At 36.6% G+C, this 22,003-nt stretch overlaps 1 protein-coding gene across 1 annotated transcript in view; it reads left to right on the top strand.

Moving 5' to 3' along the window:
- LOC150102604 (tectonin beta-propeller repeat-containing protein 2) overlaps nt 1-22,003 on the top strand; it is a 364,776-nt gene that overhangs the window by 331,300 nt on the left and 11,473 nt on the right. The window contains exon 14 of the mRNA XM_090398660.1: nt 7,064-7,230. Within this exon, the coding sequence (XP_090254786.1) occupies nt 7,064-7,230 (167 nt within the window). The remainder of the gene's footprint in view (nt 1-7,063; nt 7,231-22,003) is intronic.

Here is a 22,003-nt window from a genome sequence, read left to right as displayed (position 1 = left end):
TACTAAGTAAGTACAAGTATGAAGGGTGATCAACATATGAAGCATGATAAAGTCAGATTATATGAAGAAATTAATCATAGAAAATCTCAGGGAGTTCTTTAGCTATGCAGCAAGTAAAAGGATAAATGATTATTGAAGGATAGCTGTGATGAATACAGGTGGTAGAAGTATGAGGGCAACAAACAGATAGTTGAATTACTGCATGATCGCCATGATCACTTTTCCAGGATGTATCATTCATACAGAAATAGGCCAGTTACTGATGTGATGGGAATAGATGTGAGAACAGAGGTAAGTGAACTGGAAGTACTCAAGATATTGTAAACCTGAATCTGAATACAACAGTAGTAGATCAGATGGATATTTGTTTGTGTATTATATGAAGATATGAGAGAATTTGCAGTGCTATGCCTTGTGACTGAGTTGTTTATTTTAAGTCTTAGCACTGTCAGGATCCCAGTGTGGCAAAAATAGGGTAAGATAATTCCACTTACATAAAGGAAGGCTATAAGGCAGAGGTAGCGAATTGTAGACTGTTCATTATCTCTGGAGTAGTATTTAAGATATTGGAAAAGTTGGTAAAAGCCTGAATTCAGGAATGGGCAGTTAGGAATATGATAGTCAATGGGAGAATTGCATGGCATTGATAGTCAATGGGAGAACTGCAAAGCATTTGGACAGATATTTTCCTAGTTATTCTCTCACTTTCTATAATAAAGTGACCACTTAATATAGATATGGAACATTGCCACATTATGATATTGCGAGTTTATTTAAGAAAATACCATACAGAAATCTATTGCATAAATTGGAGCAAATTTACATGATAAGAGGTTGTTTGAGAGACAGACTTCAGAGAGAGTATTTGTGGTAAGTCAGAATCTAGAAGAAGGAAGGTTACCGGTAGTGTGCTGCAGGGATCGGTGTTTTAATCACTGCTGTTTAATTTGCACCTTAATGACACTGAAGATGATTTGAAGTGTGGGGAGCATTCTCCAATCAATAATCACAGAAATGATTGTGATAAACTGACATTATGGTTTGACAAGGACAATGTTTGCGAATTCATTCTAGCTAAGTAAGTTTATACGCTTTGTTCACAAAAAATTATCAACTGTGTATTAAATTGCTGAGAAATTATATTCTTGTTTAATCCTTTATCCAAGTGTAAGTAAACAAATTTTGCACGTAAAGCATCTTCACGACTAGGTTACTTGTATATAGAAGCAAATGACTTCACATTAATTACCTAGTATTCCATAATGCCCATTATATACATATCCTTTCGGATGTATATAATGGGCATTATGTGATGGCCTGGTTGGCCAAATGGTTAGGGCATCTGCTCTCCAGCCAAAAGGCTGCGGGTTCAAATCCTGCTGTGGCCATGGATGTTTGTGATTGTCTGTGAAAATACTAGTGGTGGTGGGTGGTAGATGGCATAGATGATGATGATGGTAGTTGCAGTTCATTGTAGTTGGTGATTGAGTGGTAGAGACGGAGAGTTGTAGAGTAGGTGCCCTCCCTCGATGAGTCTTTGGACTCCTTGGAAGTGTCACATAATAATAATAATAATTGTGGAAGGGCCATTACATAGACTGGTTTTGACCTTTATTGAGGTACTGTTAAATTGCAGGGATACCTCTCCAAAAACTCTGAGTGATCTATAAGATCACTCAAAATCTCACTGAGTGACCCAAGAGATTCACTATTAACTTATTTACAACTGATCTGAATTACTCCAGAACATGAATCTCAGCAGTGGCTCCACTCAGTGACAAACAAAAATTCACCATTGAGTAGAACTGCTCTACTCCTCTGGAGACAAGCAAGCCAAAGGATGAACATTATTAAATTTGAAGTAAAGTCCAGAGATAACCCCTCCAAACACTCTGAGTGATCACTACTAAACCCATCAAACTATCATCAGTGGCGGGGTAAAAACTTGCCACTAACCGGAACTGCTCTACTTCCTGGAGTCAAGCCCAAAAATGAACATTATAAATGCCATCACTGGGAGCAAGACCCAAAAGAGTACAAAGGTTGATGTAATGCATAAATCATATATTTCCACATAGACAAGTAGTGAAAAGGTATACCCCCATCTTATTAAAATACCCTATAAGATATCTACATTACCTTTATCAACTATTATTATTATTATATGGGCACATCCATGGACCCTGAAGACTCATCGCAGGAGCCAATCTATCCACACAATCTATAATGTCCTTGAACCTGTTAACAGACAGGGCACTCACAACTGACTCTGGCAATCCATTCCACTTATTCTGAACTCTCCAAGCAAAAAATCTAGTCCTCACACCTGTACTAACCACACTTTTATTCAACTTCCAGGGATGATACCTTGTTCTGGTTCCTCTAGCCAAGTGCTGAAACATTTTCCCTGCATCAATCCTGTAAAAAAAATCCTTTAAGCAACTTAATGTTTCTGTCATATCCTCTCTTTTTCTACTATCAACCAACTCATGCAGTCCACGCATCCTCAATCTATCTTCATAGAGAACGTTCCACAGACCACTCACTATCTTGTTCACTCACCTCTGAAACTTCTCCATTGTTTCCACATCCCCCCAAGAAATCCAGGAAATCAGACTTGGGCACAGTAATCCAAATGTGATGTATCCAAGGCCTTATAAAGAGGAATAACAACTTCATTATCTCTAAACTTTAATTCTCTGTCTACCATCACCACCCCTAAATCTATAGCTTCATCTATTTCCTGGAGTACAGTTCCATCAATGTGATACACAGCTTGTAATCTATATATCCATAAATGCATAACTTTACATTTCTCCACATTAAACTGATACCCATTATCTTTTAACCTATTAAAATCATCCTGCAAGCTCTCCATATCACCTTGATTAACTATTACTCTACCTAATTTCACATCATCAGCAAACAACTGAATATTTCCTTTCAGGATATTTTCTATATCATTTATGTACAAATTCAACAGCAACGGTCCCAGCACTGAACCTTGTAGCACACCACTAGTCACCCGTTTTCCTTCGATTTTGCCCTTCTAGATACCACTATTTGATATCAGTTCAGCAGCCACCTTCTTATCTACTTAATCAGTGTCATATTCATCCCCATTTGTTCTAATTTGCATAAGAGAGCTCTAAGTGATATTCTGTCAATGCCTTTGCAAAATCATTGTGTAGCCATTTCCTTTATCCAACTCATCTGTTACTCTATTATAAAAAGTTAGTAAATTACTAAGGCATCACCGATCCTTCACAAAGTAATGTTGATCCTCATAGAGTATCATATTTTTATCTTCCTATTCTTGAATTCTCTTTTTGGATAATTTTTCTAGTACTTTTACCATGATCCCTGAGATGCTGATTGGGCTATAATTTCCTACTGCATTCCTAGAACATTCCGTATGCAAGGGAACTATTTGGCCTGTTTCCACTCCCTTGGAACTCTATCAGAACTGAGATTTAAATTAAAGAGCCTAGTCAGAAGTAGTGCAAGTGTTCCCTTGCACATTCTCACAAAACCGTAGCTGATGTTCCATCTAATCCCACAGCTGTATTTGCATTGAGATTCTGCGATATCATAAGAGCCTCCAATTAATCTACCTCTATTCCCCACATTAGTGTTTGTCACATAAACAAAGTAGTCACTCAGTAACTCAACTATTTTATCTACTTTTGTCTGCTAGTGACCATCATGCTCGTTAAGATTAATCTTCCATAGTCATTCTTCCTCGTACTTTCCATATAATGAAAGAACTCTTTGGGATTTCCTTTGGCATGCTCGACTAGATTCTTTTCATAATCTGATTTTGCCTTCCTTGCCATGCTGGTCACCTCTCTTACCTGAGCCTTGTACTGTTCATGAGTTTGCTAGTCACCTTTCTCTTTATATACCTTCCATAGCACTTTCTTCTTCTGCAGACAAAGCACTCCTCATGCTTAATGATATTATTCGTCCATCTAACTCCAATCATCCTTACCTTATGTATACAAGTTAATATTGCCTCCTCAAGATGACCCTCAACTATCTCCCATGCACTACTAACATCCTTACCCTGCCATGTTTTATGCCATGGCACAGATTTAAGCTTCTTCCTAAGTTTGTCATAGTCACTTGCCTTGTATTTCCACAAATACCCCTTCTTGATAGAATATTCCTCATATTTTGCAATTTCCCAAGTCAAGACTGCATGGTCACTTTCACCAATCAGAGGCAATGTGGTCACTTTGGTTATGAATAGCTTTTCTGATCCTTTGACCAGGTCCAATACTCTCCCACTCCTAGTCTCCCTCCACATCATATTCTGCCCTAAGTAATTATCTCTTAGGAGATGTATAATTTCTATTTCTTTCTTCCACTCTATATCTTCCATAATTGAAGTAATAATAATAATCACTGAACGTTTACTAATTGCACTAATTTGGCAATTCATGTCTTCCATGTTATCCATGGAACTCCCTGGCCTATAGCATGAACCAACTGTATATTTTCTTACTGGCCATAATCTCACACAGGATGCTTCAAATGAACAGCCACTTATCTCCTATTATTTTCACTGCAATTCATCTGCTATCATCAGCAGTACTCCTCCTCATATCTTATCTTCCCTAAAAATACTCAATCCTTCACATCCTATCCCTGTAACTACATCATATGCTGATAGCCAAGTCTCACTAATGTCTATAATGAGATTGCAGTAATCAATGCCAAAAACTTCTCCCTCTTGTTGCTGATACTTCTGGCATTAGTATATAAAATCTGCAGCATCCCTTTAGACCCCCCCAACCACCTTTACTTCCTGAATTGATTACCCTGTTCAATATTTTTGCTTGAGAGAGGAGATTCCGCACTTGGTCATTCTCACACTCCCTCACCTCATGGGTGCCTTCACACAAACCCACTTGCTTCCATCCTAATTGCTTAAGTTTTCCTGAATTTGTGCTTCAGCATGCTCAATGAACAAAGCTCTCTCTCTCTCTCTCTCTCTCTCTCTAGACATCTAAGACCAAAACAATGCAGATGCAGTCCATCAGCATTGCACAAATCCTTCTTTTCATCAAACACAGACCACAGATCCACAAATCCTACATCATTCTCTTTACACAATCTACATATAGATTCATTGGCTACAAACACACTCCTTCTCAGTTCACTTGTATCATAGAGTGTTAGGAGACTTACAATCTTCACCTTCTTGCTCTTCAGTTTTGCCTCTTCTAACAACTCCTTTATAGAATACTACCATCATAGAATATTTCTTGCCTCTCAGACCATTTGTACCGACCAAGAAAAATCATTTCCTTCAGTTTACCTTTTTATTACTCTCCCTAGTTTGTATCATTGGCAAACAACCGAATATCCCCCTTCAAATCTTTCACTATATCATTAATGTACAAATAAAAGAGTAGCGGTCCTAGAACAGCGCACAGGCAATCCACTAAGTCACCCTCATTTGCCTTGATTCCATTCCACCATACACCATCCTCTGTTGTCAGTCTATCAGCAATCCACCTATCCCTGCTGCCAGCCTCGTATCCATTCCCATTTCCTCTCACTTATGTAACAGTTTCTTATGTGGCATTCTGTCAAATACCTTTTCAAAGCCTACCAGTATCATGGTGTAGCCATTTCCTTTATCACCTTATTATAAAATGTGAATAAATTACTGGAGAACAGTTTATCTTTACAAAGCCATGCTGCCCTGTATAGAGCATATCTATATCACCTATATCAGTTATTGCCCTCCTTAATTTTGCATCATCGGCAAACAACCGAATATCTCTCTTCAAATCTTCTATTATATCATTAATGTACAAATTAAAGAACATAGCTTTCAATAGTGGTTCTGGTACAGATCCCTGGGACACAATTGATTATCCTGAAATTAGTTTAAATAAGGTATGATTGTATTATATGAAGAATAAGGGGCATGGTTGGTCGACTGGTAGAACCTCTGCTACTAATGACTCACAAAAAGTTAAGCAAGTTTGAGCACGGTTAGTAGTTGGAAGGGGTTCAATCGTTTGATGCTGTTGGCACACTCTCCCTCGATGAGTCTTTAGACTCCCTGGACTAATCACCTTCCTGACTTCAATTCAGGAAGGTGATTAGTATAGTAAGAAAACTGGAATACAAAGAGGCTAACACTGTGATTTAAGGAAAATCCTACAGAATTTCATTATGTAGCAAATAGGAGAAATGATTGTGGACAAGTGACCTTGTTAAATGGAAGTGGGGGGGGGGTTGAGTGACCAGTTCAAATTGTAATAAAGTGGATTTTCTTTCTAGAGGGATGGGGAGGGTTGAAAATTTAGTGCATGAAGAGTGTGCATTTCAAATACTAAGTATTATGATGTCAGTAAGGCAGTGGGACTGGATTGGATTTTGCTGTGTGTTTTAAGGTTGTGTTATGCACCAATGACTTGGCCATTTAATGAAATACTGGTAGGCAAAAAAAGTCCGTAAGGAGTGGAAGAAGGGCACAATAATTCCATTGCATGACAGTTGTGGTAGGAAATGGAACTTCAAACTAGAGACAAATTTGTAATTTTTCTATAGTTGTTAAGATTTTGGAGAAATTAGTGAGAGATTATATATAAAATTGGGCAATGAATGTAATATTATCTGTGATGATTGGAAGAGTGACAAAGTAACCTTGAAGAGGTTACAGAGACAGATAACAAAATCGATACCAGAACTATAGACCAAGGGCATGCAGACTGCAGAGTTTGGTGGATAGAAGATTTAGGAAGTGATATAATTATGATGTTTAAACTGATCAGAGGTATTTATGTCATTGATACTAGCAAGATTGTTTATATTGTAAAACAAAAACAAGTAGCCATCCCTGGAAATGAAGTTGGCAAGAGGTCGAGAAGTGACTTTTTTGCATGAAAGTTGGATGGATCATGGATTGCATTGTTTGAAAAGGTGGTGAGAATGCAGATGGTGAAAACAAACAAATCTGAAGAATGGTATGATAGAGACTTTGTGCAACTCCATGGAGGTCATGTATAATAATAATAATTTCTATTTTTTTTTTACATTCTAGAAAATGTCATGCTTGTTCACATTAGCTGTGCTTCTGAAGTGGAATGGGGTTGTTGTTCTAAAGGTAATGTGTACATGAGGATAGGGTCTGTGAATCCATCACCTGATACCTTTACTCAAGTTTGGATTCCTGTAGACCCATTGCCATTTCATCTAAAATTTATGAAGGTATGTATTGAGCAGTTGATAAATTTTCTGTTTCAAATCTTAAAAGAAATGCAGATATGTAATTTTATTTTATTTTATTATTATTTTTTTTTACATACAGATTCATATACGTGTGCAAAACAACATTGCCAACATGTTCAGTACTTACATGTAATCATTATATCAGAATTAATTTTTAATTAACTTCCCTTCCATGGATGACAATGTCTTATTCTTTTTTAAAGCTGCTTATTTTTTTTCCTTCTATAACATGCTGCTGAAAGCCATTCTTCTTTGCTAACTTTTTTTTTTTTTTTAATAATGAACTCTAGTAAAATTTGCTTCAATTGGTTGCAGTTATCTCGTACTATCTAACCTATATATTTATTGAAGTAATAAAAGTTAATTTAAATCTCTTTTTCATTGCTCAAACTACAGCTGCCCAGTCACTTCTTATAACTATCTTGATACAATCCCTTGTTATACCTAATGAATTTTTTAAATGCTTCTTTGAATATCTTTATTTCTCTTGACATTATTAAAAATAAGGCTGTTTCTAAAGCCCCTCCTATCCATCTGACTACCTTTTTTTTTATCATACCTCATGTACTTACATTTCTCTACATTAAATTATGTTTAACTTTTTTTGTCTTCTCTTTTGATCTTTAAGATTATTCCATTAGAGTTATCTGAACAGTAAACTACTGTATCCTGCTTTATATCATGAGGCAATATAATACACAACTTCATAACATGAAGAGTACTCTGCTCCTAATAACTTGGATCTTAGAAGGTTCTCATCTAAAGACTACTTCCTGTCTTCCATCTCCAAATAAATTTCCTGTTTATGTCACTCTAGAAGAAAATGCTGCCAAGTTTTTTAGAGATTTAGGAAGCAATTAATATGATATGTTTGTGCCAGGAAAGACTTGAAGTAATAACCATCACTCTAAAGAGAGAGATCTTATCCTATTTATTGATTTTTGTATTGTCACTGGTAAGTAACGGTGTATTGACCTCCTTTTTCATGGAAAAGGGAGGACTTTGTTTTGGAAGCATTGAAGGTGAATAGATTTTCTTTTCTCCATTAAAAATATATGAAGGTCTGTGTGTAAAAGCACTGGTTGTAGAAGACCTTGCAGTACAAAATGTTTGAGTGCTTCAGGTTTTCAAATGAATAAGAGAAATGGGATGTATTATCACCAACAAAACTTTAGACAAAACAATGGTTACTTGTCAGTGAGAGAAAGGCATTTATATGTAAGAGAAAGACAGCAATTGAGAGCCCTGGGCAATCCTTCAATCATGAGGATATCCAAAGAGAGGGGGGAGTCACCCACCTATGATGCACAGTACTGACTATGGAGAAAATTGACTCTCCAATTATAGAGAGCAAAAGGTAGATCAAAAGATGGCAATTTGCTGAGCAGACCTCAATCTGGACCCAAACATATACTCAGGAAATGTTAAGTCTAGAGAAATCTGTGAATTTAGCTATGAGATCTGCTGCAGATCTAAAGAGGTAAAATCTGTACTGATTGCTTTCACTATTTTAAAGAGGAAGTAGTTTAAAGGTCAACTTTTATCTTTTTTTTATGGGCTGAATCTATGCTTGCCTCCATGTATTTGGAAAGATATCAGCTTAGTATAAAAGAGTATAAAACTACAGGATAGTGTTACTTCTGGGAGGAGCACAGCTTTTGAATACAGTTGGGAATATTGTACTAGAGGACATTGGTATCTATGTTATTTAAGTTTTTACTGCAAGAGCAGTTTGTCTTGAGCATTTATTCAGAAACTGGAGGAGAAGATTCCAGAAAGTTATCTTTCTTTTACATGTTACTGCAACAGTGCCATCTGAGTGAAAGAAAGAGAGGCAGAAGCACAGATAAGCAGGTTATGCCAGTCTAGGAACAAGAAGACATGCAAGGAACAAGAAGACATCATTTATACAGAAGGTGAATTTTTTGCATTTGGTCATTTCAATGTCACATTCAAATTTGCTTGATTGTTGTTTTGCAGTTGTGTACTTCAGCATAGGTTGAAAATGAGTCTGGAGTTCTTGTCTTAAGCCAGTTAAAATATGCTCAATTTTCCTCTTAGACTGACTTTTTCAAACCTGTTGTTAAAGCATGGCTTGGATAGTTGGTTGGTGAGAATTATGAATAGTTATTATGTTAATCTCATACACAAAAAGCTGTTCAGCTGTTTAATGCACTGGTACCACAGATAGGCAGAAAGTAGAGAAGAAACTTGTTAACATTCAAATTGAAAATAGATTCTACTCTTTAGGAAATGCATAAGAGCAGAGTTTGTTCCAAATGACCCCAGTAGAAAGAATGAATGAAGAGTAAGAAAATTTTGTTCGGCCTGTTTGGAGCTGAACTATTTAGGAGTATTGAATAAGAGCTGCACATTTTAAGAGGAGAGAAATTTAGAGAAGAGTGATGGAAGTTGCTTATACTATTTCTGATGAACAATGTGGAAATATTTTTTAAAAAATTGAAAGAAGATCTGGATGAAAGAGGATAGAGTTAATTGATCCTTATTGCTCTTCTGTATTGGGTCAAATATATATATATACATATATATAGATGTTAAAGATACAAAGCTATTTTAAACTTGGTTTTACTCCATTTCCCAAGTAAGCAAACAGACAATAAGTCAAGTTTGCGCCTGCAAGTCAGGGTGACCCCACACGTAATGCAACTCGTGGTAAAGGAGGATAAGCTCTGATCACCACCCAACACCCCATGGAGTCAAAGACTCATCTAGGAGGTCATATTATTATACACACAGCTCATCATACTGTGCTTTAAACACACTCAAATTCTCTGCAGACACCACACTATCAGGCAAGGCATTCCAATCATTCACAACTCTGCATGCAAAAAATCTGCCTCTCACTCCCCTGCTCACACCCTCTTTATACAGTTTCCAGGGATGATCTCTGGTTCTCCCCTGATCTCCCACTATTTTCTGTAGAGCCTTTCCAGCATTGATCCTATAACAATCCCTTACTAACTTGTAGGCCTCTATCATATCTCCCCTCTTTCTCCTATCCACCAGACTCTGTAAATTGCATTTTCTCAATCTTTCCTCATATTCAACATTCCAGAGGTCAGAAACTACCTTAATCAGTTGCCTCTGGACTATTTCCAACATCTCTTTGTCCTTTTGAAAACCAGGTGACCAAATCTGGTCACCATACCCCATGTGTGGCCTAATCAAAGCCTTATACAATGGAACAAGAATCTCCCTACTTCTATAAGTCAGTGTCCTCTGCATCATTCCCAGAAGTCTTTGTGTTGCCTTCACAATTTTGGCAATGTGTACCCTAAATTTCAGATCCTTATCCACTATCACCCCAGGATCTCTTATTTCCTCCACCTCTGAAAGTATATCCTCACCAAGCATAAATTCTGTATCCCATCTTTTTTTTTTTTTTTTTTTTCAAATTTTAAAACCTTACATTTTGCAACATTGAACTCGCATCCTCAATCCTGTGCCCAGTCACTCAATTTATTCACGTCTTCTTGTAAGGCCACAACTTCTTCTCTACTCTTCATGGTTCGACCCAACTTTGCATCATCTGCAAACAACTGAATATCTTCATGCAAATCTTCGCCAATATCATTAATATACAGGTTAAACAGTAATGGCTTAGTGACTTTCCTTTTCCTGGATATTGCTCCCCCATACACAACTTGCTGATACCTATCAGATAGCCAGTCTTCAATCGAATGCACTAATCTAATATCCAACCCCACCTGATCTAGTTTCATGCAGTAATCTATAAAATGCCTTTGAAAAATGTAAGTATATTACTGTGTATCCCTTTCCTCTGTCCAAGAAAGCAGTCACCTTATTGTAATAAGTAAGTAGATTACTAAACCATGACCTACCTTTAGCAAATCCATGCAGTCCATCAGAGAGAATACCGTTGGTGTCAATCCAATTATGGATCCTAGTTCTCGCAAGCTTCTCCAACAACTTAGCCACAACACCTGACACACAGATAGGCCTATAATTTGATGCTTGAGTTCCTTCACCTCCTTGATGAAGTGGCACAATCTTGCCCTCCTTCCACACCTTAGGAACTTCACCCAGTGCAAGACTCATATTAAAAAAATATGTCAAGGCTGGAATCAACTCCCTGGTACATTCCTTCAGAAATTTGTGGTGATATATTATCAAGTCTCACAGCCTTATTTACATCTAGTTTGCTCAGCACTCCCCATACACCTCTTGCTCACTTAGTCAGTCTCTCTTCCCCATCATCAACTGCTCTCAATCTCTCCATGAAGTCACATTAACAAGATTGAAAGACCTTTATGAATTGCTCATTAAGTATCTTCACCACATCTTCCACAACAGCTGTCTTTATACCATTTTCTCCAATCAATGTCATCCTTCAATAATCATTCTTTCTTTTGCTGACTACATTTCGAAAGAACTCCGCAGGATTCTTTTTGGCTTCATTAGCTAACTGCTGTTCATAACTCACTTTTGCTACTCTTTCCAACCAAGTCACCTGCCTTGCCTGGTCTTTGTAATACTCATGGAATTGGTTATTACCATTTCTCTTATGCTTCTTCCATAATGTCCTTTTTCTCTGTATCACATGCTTAATCTTTCTATTCATCCATTTCGCACCAACCTTATTTAACCTTCTGACCCTTGGAATACATTTATACATTGCTTCTACTAGATAGTTTTTGAAAATCCCCTCAAGCTGAATTGATATCTTTTCCAACTAGCTCCTCATTCCATGCAACACATGCAAGCTGTCTCTTGAGCTCTTCATAATCCCCCCCCCCCCCACACACACACCCGTGTAGTTCCACATATATCCCTTTCTCACAGAGGTCCTCACATTTCGGGAAAAATTCAAGTAAAAACACAGTTGCAATTGATTAAGCAGAGCAAACAAGTTTGTGTGTGTGTGTACTGAATTATTGAATTAAATTTTTCTCAGTCAATCCTTCCTTTCTTTAACAAAAGAGAAAGAGAGAGAGAGAGAGAGAATATTCATATGAAGAATATGATGAATGGCAATTCTTATATAACATAATGGAGGCACTATTACAAATCACTAAAGACGGGAATTATCAACAATTACCTTGATTTTGTCAATGAAAACAAGTCCTCTGAGAAGTACTTTAAAAGTAACAGCGTATCAATTACTCTTATTTGATTGTATGCCTATGTACCTCTTAATAAACTTCTAATTTTATTCCTTGTTTAACATTTATAGAAAGTCTAGATCCATGTTACTTCATAACTTTGAATTTTCCACCCTTTTCTCTCTTTCTGTGCTATCTGCTCCCAGCTGTTATTCATTAATCTATTGGTAATCTATCAAAAACCTTTGAAAAATCTAAGTATATTTAGTATCCTTAGTATTCCTTTCAGGAAAAATTCAAGTAAGAACACTGTTCTCAGTTAATTGATTAAGCAGAGCAAACAAGTTTGTGTGTCTGTGTGTATACTGAATTATTGAATTACTGACTCAGATTTGACAAAAGAGGATTTTATTCCCGGATCTGTTTTTCTAACATATTTCCATACTTTCTCAATGGAGTTCAGATCCAGGCTATATGGTGTCCAGGGAGAATGGTGGCACACCCTTACTAATTCTCTCAGTCCAGCCAGTGTATGTTGTTACATCATGTGAATTGACAAGTCATATATATATATAGGTTGTTCAGTCTAATGTCACTATTTGCCTTCACTACAGGTAAATAACTTTTTATATCTTGTCTAAAAAATTTTGATTTTTTTTTAACTTTTCTTCAATATTTTTTGCATCTCGCATCTAAAATCCTCCATCCAATAAAGAAATTACTTTTAGTTTGAGAATTGTAATGTCAATAATGGTGAACACTAATGTGTTAACATTAAGTATTTTCACAATAAACAACAGTGCTGCATAAGAGTACCAAAAATCCTTCAACCTTGTTGCACACACACAGTCAATATATTATTATTATTATTTATATGGGCACACCAAGGAGTCAAAAGACTTATCGCAGGAGACCTGCTCTTTCCATTAACACAATACCTGTCATACATCTCCTTAAACCTATTCAATATTGGAGCACTCACAACCACCTCTGACAATCCATTCTACTCATTCACCATTCTCCAAGAAAAGAACCTAGTCTGCACACCCTTACTAACCACACTCTTAGACTGCTTCCAAGTGTGAACCCCTTGTTTTCTCCCTACTTCCCATGTATTGAAAAATTTCTTGTGTCAATCTTATAGTATCCCTGTAGTAACTTATAAGTTTCTATCATATCTTCTCTCCTCCACCTGTCAGCTAAACTCTGCAACCCACACATTCTCAATCTATCCTCCACAGGGAACATTCCACAGACACTAGCTTGGTCACTTGTCTCTGAATCTATCCTCACAGGGAACATTCCACAGACCTATCACTAGCTTGGTCACTTGTCTCTGAATCCTCCCCATCACCTCCCAATCCCCAAGAAACAACTTGAATATTTATCATGATTTAAAACTAATTACATTACTGTTGCTTTTGGTGTTATAAGCACAAGAAACAGCAATATGTGGATAGCATGTCAATAATGATCATTATTTAAAGAAAATATGAACTTTTTTAAAATAATGATTAATAATGATTTTGAAATAATGATAAATAATGATTTTTATTTAAATCATTATTTAAATAAATAATGATTCAAATAATGAGCTTAGCTTCTTAAATTGCAATATTTACAAAAATTTAAGAAGCTAAACTCATGGAAGATATATTTGTTGCACCTCAAATTAGTGAAGTATCAAAACATGAAGAATGTGAACATAATCTCAATAACTTAGAATCAAAAGCCTGAAAATTGTTCAGAAGTATTATTGAATGATTTGGGGCAACTGCAGAGCTGAAGAATTATGAATAATTAGTTACTTAACTTATTGCTAAGTATCACAGGATAGTGGATGGGATGTTTTGCAGAAGATTTAATTCCTTCGTTGTTACCTGCACTTTTTTTTCATGAAATGTTGGTGTAGCAAGTAGAATAAAGTGAATGGTTTCAACAGAACATCATGGTATGAAGCACTGATGACACCAGGAAAAACGGAATGCTAATACATCATTGTTGGTTTCCTCCAAGAGGGACATGTGAAAATGCCTAACAGAAAATGAAGTATTTTGAAATGTTTGTATATTTTTAACAATTTTTTTCTTGTCTTACTTTTAAATATAATAAAATAGAGGGCCAATATCTCCATCATATGAAATTATAGTAGTAGTAAGGCAATTCAGTATGCTGGCTACTGAATGGTACATGGGTGCAAACTTGGTAGTAATTTATCAGAAGGCTAATTCACCAGCAAATAAATAATCCTGCTGCTATTTATTCTGCCAGATTATGCCTGGAGAAAGTCTAAAAATCCAGTATAGTAATATGAGGGATGCTGTCTAGGCTACAGTAGAGACTGTGCATTCCTTCCATGGGAACTATGATTTCTGTCTTTCATCCTCAATTCATGCCTTCGCTCTCTGAATTTCTGACATTTGCAGTCATGAAAGACACCAACAAAAATAAAGTGACACTGCATGCAATAAAATATCCCTCACAAAAAATCTTCCCCCAAAATAAAAATTGCAACAAAACATAATGATAAAATAAAAAGATGTACATTTTTTTATTTTATCTGTTTTGATTGTCTGCTTCACTGATATTTGTGACCTCATTTCAAAAGTTAAATGATCTGCATCACTTTCATATAGATCATTTAACTTTGAAATGAGATCATAACAAAACTTTGTTATTTCTTGTGGAGCTTCAGTTGGTCGCCTCAATAATCTTGTCTGCTTCAAAAGTCCAAACTGCATTCTGCATGATTCCTTTCTAAGAAGAATGGTACATGGGCACTTGTCAGATCTGACTTTCCTTGCAAGAAATGACTAGAGCCCTCTTTAATCAGCTCTAGCTCAAAATTTCCTTGCAGCACATTGGTTTGCAATTTAGGAGAGCACCACCAGTAATCAGATCTGATTACTTCAGTGACATTTCTTTTGTCACTGAAGGTTGATTTTCTATAGTTCAGTTACTCAAACAGTGAACTTCGTCTTCCTTAGAGATTTCACTATTCATAATTCAAACTGACTTCACTTCTCTAACTTCACATAATCAGGCTAGAGAAGATGTTGAAGTATTGCTTTTGTTGTTAGTAATAGTCTATTACCTATTGTCTAACATTGACTAACCAGAATAACAATTACCATTGACTAACCAGAATACAGTAATACCCCGACTTACGTGAATCCGTAGTTACGCGGTTTCTTATATGTACGTATTCCCGTCCCGTTTCATGCCTCGTCACTGGTTGTATCTTTCTGGCACTGACTACATTCACCAGTGTCACACATGCTGTGAACAAGCACTGACGTGTTTCGTGCGGTCTCCATTCATACACAATTTTTATAGTCTACAAACTTGCGATTGTTTAATGTTATGTTCTTGATAAAAATTTTATCACATAAAATATAATAATGTCATCCAAAAGAAGCAAGTCCGATTCTTCTACAGCCAGCAAGAAAAGAAAGACATTGACTTTGGAAACAAAATTCAACATTATTAAGGATTTTGAAGGCGGAATGAAAATTTGTGAGCTAGCAAAGAAGTTAGATCTACAGGAATCCACAGTAAAAACAATCATAAAAGATAAAGAAAGAATTCTCGCTGCTGTGAAAAATGCCCAATCATTGAATTCAAGCATAATTCGTAAACGTCATGGGATTATTGGTGAGATGGAAACAATGCTTAAATTATGGTGTGATAATAAATGAGAGTAAAAAATTGTCCAGTTGATCAAACACAATATGTAGCCAAGCTGATTTTTGAGAGGCTAAAAGTAGAAGCTGGAGAAGCGGCCAAAATGAAAATTTCATAGCCAGTAATGGTTGGTTCAACCGATTTAAAAATCACTGTAATTGACACAGCATTGTGGAGAGTGGAGAGGCGGCAAGCGCTGATAAAAAGGCTACGTCTTCTTTTCCTGAGACACTTAAGGCTATCATCAAGGAAGGTAGCTATAGCAGTCAAACCATATTTTAAGTAGAAGAGACCGGCTTGTTCTGGAAAAAGATGCCTAAACATTCAAAGCGTACTACACATTTCGTTTGTTTGCCAGCCTGAATGAAGCTATGAGACAAAATGAGCAACTGTCTGTTAAAGAGTTTTGGAAACAGTTTAATGTTTTAGATGCTGTAAGGATTATCGGAAATTCTTGGGATGAAATTTCCTAAAAAACCTTGAATGGTGTCTGGAAAAAACTTTGTCCATCCTTTTTTAAATGCAAAACGGAAATGTTGCCAGAAACTGATCAAGTTGCTGGGGCAATAGAGGAAGTTGTCAACCTTGCCAGGCAATTAGATTTAGAAGTCGACAGTGAAGATGTCACTGAGCTGTTAGATTCACATAACAAGGAGCTTACAATCGACAAGCTCATAGAGATGCGTAAGCAAAGCGCTACTGAAGAGACCGAAACCTCAGATCCAGTTCTACCAGAAAAGCACATGACAATTGCAAAATTAACAGGTCTCAGCTTAATGAAGAAAGGTTTACAGATTTTGGAGGACATAGATTCTAATGAGGAATGATTTGTAGCCACAAGGCAAGGAATAAAAAAATCATTGGCTTGCTGTGAAGAAATTTTACGTGACAAGAAAAAGACATTTTGCCGTCAGACGATCTTTAGATTTTATGAAACCATTGAAATCGAAATAACTTTCTTTTTTTATGTACAAAAAACTACAATTATGATCATACAGTATTTCTTAAAAAATATAGGTGTTTTTGTAAACCTTTGGTCCCAATTAAGTAATATTTTGTATGTTTGTATATATAAATTACATGCAAAATTATACTTCAAGTTACTCGAATTTGATTTACGCGCTTTTTGTTGGTCCCACCTACTGTTTTACTGTACCAAAATAATCTTCCTTATTCTCTCAATAGCCTAAGTCTTTACTTAACTAACCTTTCCCTGTAAACATACTATGGATGCCCCCCCCCCTTTGGCAATTTTGTCCACATATCCTTTTAATACATATATCATGTCCTTTTGACACCCTGCAAACCCCCCAAATGGCACTGATGCACTATAGTATGCTCTCTCTCTATTATATATATATATATATATATGTGTGTGTGTGTGTAAACCTGGTTTTATTCCATTTTCCCAAGTAAGCAAACAGACAAGTAAGTCAAGTTTGCACCTGCAAGTAGTGCAAGTCTGGGTGATCCCGCACGTAGTATAAGTCTAGGCAACTTGTGGTAAAGGTGGAATAAGCTCTGATCACTATTCTTAATATTTACCCTTCATTTCATGCAAAGCACATCTCCTGGAGGAGAGATGCTATGTATTAAAGGCAAGGGGCCACTACCCAGACCGGTTTCGACCTTAATTTAAAATAGCTTGGTATCTTTAATGTATATTATACCTAAGGTAAAAAACTTTCTACATATATATATATATATATATATATATATATATATATATGCTTTCCTTTTCATAGTCTGATTACTGTTGCTTCTCTCCTAATCTAAATACTTGCCCTCACCAAATAACTAAAATAATCGTATATGGAATGGAATCCCCCCCTGCTGTCCAGGCCCTAGTATTCTGGCATTGTTTGTCATTAGTAATTTAATTAAACTAAGTTTAATTGCTGAATAAATAAAATATTTACACACTGATATTTCACCAGCTCAAGCTGGCATTCTCAGCAAAGGCTGAGAGTGAAATAACTTTAAAAATATGGGCATTTACATGTGTGGAAGAACTCTTTGTGGTGAACTATGATTACTTGTAATTGGAAGATAAAGTTGCACTAAAATTTGTGTAGGACTGCATCATTAGTTCTGTTACACTTGTAGACTTGAGCTGCTTCCAACAAAGTATATCTGACTCAAAGTGAGATTCACATAGTAACTTGGCTTTTTTCCACATAGTGAAGTAGTCTTTAGTTATCATCTCACATTGGGTGATGAAATTTACCTCCCATTTAAAAGCATTCACAAACATCCATTCCTATGGATTAAATGGCATCCTTTTGGTTGGAGAGTGAGCTTGAACAATCAGGCTAACAGATATCTTTTAAGGGAATAGAGGTGATAAGGGAACTGGAGGAAATGGGAAACAAGAATGTGAAATTTGTTGACACGTTGAAAATTGTGAGGACAACACAATTGTTTTTGTCTGTCTCTTTCACAAGGCCTTGATTAAGCTGCATATGGATTAATTTTTGTAGTTCATCACCTGATTTTCAAGAGAAAGAGTTCTGAACTGAGTGAATAGGGTGTTTTCAGGTCACTAGAATTGAAATTATCATCACAAGACCTCACACAAAAAAGACTCATCATAGGAGATCAGCTATCATACACGTAGTTTATCAAACCATGTCCTAAACTTATTCACCATTTCTATACACACTACAATCTCATACAATGCATTCTCCACCTACCAACTACTCTCCATACAAAGCATTTACTTCTCATTTTCATTAATCTGGTAACAATCACTTACCAACTTATATGTCTCAATCATAGCCACCCTTTTCTTATCCATGAGGCACTGCTATTTGCATATTTCTTACCTAACATTCCAGAGACCAAAACCATCTTGGTGAATTATTTGCAGACCCTTTCCAGCATCTTGTTCTCCCATCAAATCCCTTCCCTTCTCCATTCTACAAAAAATCTCTTCCACATTAATCTGGTAACAACCAGATTAGCCTACCAGTCTTCATGTAGAATCCATATGTCTATATGGATATTGATCAGGCTACATATGTAATCAATTTGCTGCCTGATCAAGGCCTAATACAAAGGAACTATAATCTTCCTTCTACCTGTCAGTGTCCTCACAGCAGTGTGTTCCCTAAATTTTAGGTTCCTTGTCCACCATCATCCCCAGATTCCTCATTATACTCTGCAACCCATGTTTGCTTTGTTTGCAGATTATGTAAAGTTGGGAAGAACTATGAAGAGTAGAGAAGATGTTGTGGGCCCTACAAGAAGACTTGAATGAATTGAGTGATTGGGCACGGGAATGGGGATGTGAGTTTAATGTTGCGGAATGTAAGATTTTAAAATTGGGGAAACAAAGATGGGATGCAGAATTTATGCTAAATTTATGAATTTATGTCAGAGGTGGAAGAAATAAGAGATCATAGGGTGATAGTGGATAAGGATCTGAAATTTATGGGGACACATAGCCAAAACTGTGAAGATAACACAAAGACTTCTGGGAATGATGTGGAGGACATTGACTTGTAGAAGTAGGGAGATTCTTGTTCCATTGTACAAGGCTTTGATTAGGCCACACATGGACTACTGTGACCAGATTTTGTCACCTGGTTTTCAAAAGGATGAAGAGATGTTGGAAAGAGTCCAGAGACAACTGACTAAGGTAGTTTCTGACCTCTGGAATGTTGGTATGAGAAAAGAATGAGAAGATGCAATTTACAGAGTCTGGTGGATAGGAGGAAGAGGGGAGATATGATAGAGACCTACAAGTTAGTAAGGGTTATTATAAGATCAATGCTGGAGAGGTTCTACAGAAAATAGTGGGAGATCAGGGGAGAACCATAGTTCATCCCTGGAAACTGTATAAAGAGGGTGTGAGCAGGGGAGTGAGAAGCAGGTTTTATTGCATGCAGAGTTGTGAATGATTGGAATGTCTTGCCTGAGAGTGTGGTGTCTGCAGAGAATTTGAGTAAGTTTAAAGCATGCAATCTTTGACTACATGGGGTCTTGGGTGATAATAAGAATAATAATTATAAAATCATACACACTGCATCATCAAACTGGCAACTCCACTCTCACAATTTATTCAAATCCTCCTGTAAAGCCAACATCTTTTATTCTTCATAATTCTCCCAACTTTGCATCATCTGCAAAACTTGCATATCCCCATTTAGACCCCTCTCAGTATCACTGACATACAAGAATAATAGCACTGGCCCCAAAACAGACCCTTGTCTCCATACAGAATTTGCTAGTACCTGTCAGACAGCCACTCCATTATTTACCACACTAATCAATTATCTAATCCCATCTGTTCCAGTTTAATTACTAACTTAGAGTACCACACATACCAAAGGCCTTTGCAAAGTCTTAACTATATCATTGTTTATGCATCTCCCTGGTGGAGTGCATTTGTCACAACAATTAAATTGCTATAAGCATGATCTCCCTTTAGCAAACCTACCAAGCAGACTATCAGAAAAATTGCTGCTGTTATCAACCAAATTCTGGATCCTAGTCTTCACTAACTTCTCCCTTTAACTTCAACTTCAGATATGCACACAGACTGGCCTATAATTTGAAGCTTCAATCTTATCACTTGTGAAGTTGAACAGTTTTGTGCTCTCCACTACTTTGGGACTTGAGTAAAGTCTGTTGGCTCTTGTCAAACAAGAGTCAGCAGCATTAGCATACATCATCAACATACTATTTGCTTAATTTATTATATCTTATTAACATTAAGTTTACTTAATTCCTCATGTCTCTTGCTAACTCAATATCAACCTGCCCCCCCCCCCCTATTTCCACTGCACTCAATCTCTGCATGATGTCACAATTACAAAGATGAAATACCTTTATGTTATGAATTGTTCATTTAATATGTGAAGTATATTCTCCACAGTGGTTACCATTCTGCTATTTTCCCCCATTGCTGACTGCTGCTCATGCTGCATTTTTCCTATCTCCCCCCTGCAACTGATTATTACCACTCATCTTATGCTGTCTCCACAATGCTGTTCACTTATACCAACAATTTTTAGATGAACTGATTAACTCATTGATGAACTCATCAATGCAACAGTTTCATTATCCTTATTTTTTGATGCTCCTAACATTTGTAAAGAAACATAGTAATTCATTCCTTGGTTAGTGGCCAATCTTAACTATCCACCTCTGAGATACAACTCCCAAACTTGCTTTTGTCTGCTCCTCTCTATCACCATCTATCCCATTTCTCCATATTCAAATGCTTCTCTTGCATCCCAGATCATCATATTCCTTTCTTTGTCTACATATGTACATACATTCACTAGTGTTTCCAGCATCCCACTTCTCATATCATATCTCCCTGTCCATGTAGACTGACTCCCATTTTCCTGTCTATCTTGCATTTTCTGCCATTCTCTCCTCTCTCTCTCTCTCTCTCTCTCTCACACACACACACACTCACACACACACACATCTTACCTCTCCATTCACAAGACTTCTTAAGTCTCTCAAAACCTTCTGTCCTGTCCTTATTCTTACTACCTCAGATCAGATCCCTTGTTCACCATTGTCATTACTCGACCTCCTCACCCCCATTAGCAATCCTTGCGGTTGACTCATACTAAATCCATTTAATTTACAGTCTATTACTCTTATTCAATTTCATCTATCTCTCAAACTCATCTCACTTTTTCAAAAATTGGTGCTTGGTTCTCATGAGTTCAGCCAACATATTATTCATGATCTTTGCTTTCTGTTTTCATCTGATCACTCTGATACTTGGGTAGCACACTGTCTACTTTTCCTACCACACCATCATCTCTTACTGTCTTCAGTAATCCCTTCATATCTATCTCACATTCTCCTTCAACTTAACTGAACCATTTGTTCCTGTTGTATACTATTACCAACTGACTTGCTTGCTCACTCCTCATATATAAAACCTCAATCTCCTTGCTCATTCTCTCTCTTTCTTTCTCTCTTTCCTAGAAAGTAAAACTTAGGCAGCTTCTCATTTT

This window comes from Typopeltis vanoorti, chromosome 10, assembly GCF_054136105.1.
Source record: "Typopeltis vanoorti isolate ZY-2024b chromosome 10, IOZ_Tvanoo_1.0, whole genome shotgun sequence".
In the NCBI taxonomy this organism is placed as follows: Eukaryota; Metazoa; Arthropoda; class Arachnida; order Uropygi; family Thelyphonidae; genus Typopeltis; species Typopeltis vanoorti.
The sequence above is the reverse complement of the archived record's forward strand: the minus strand, read 5'-3'. Positions and strand labels throughout refer to the sequence as shown.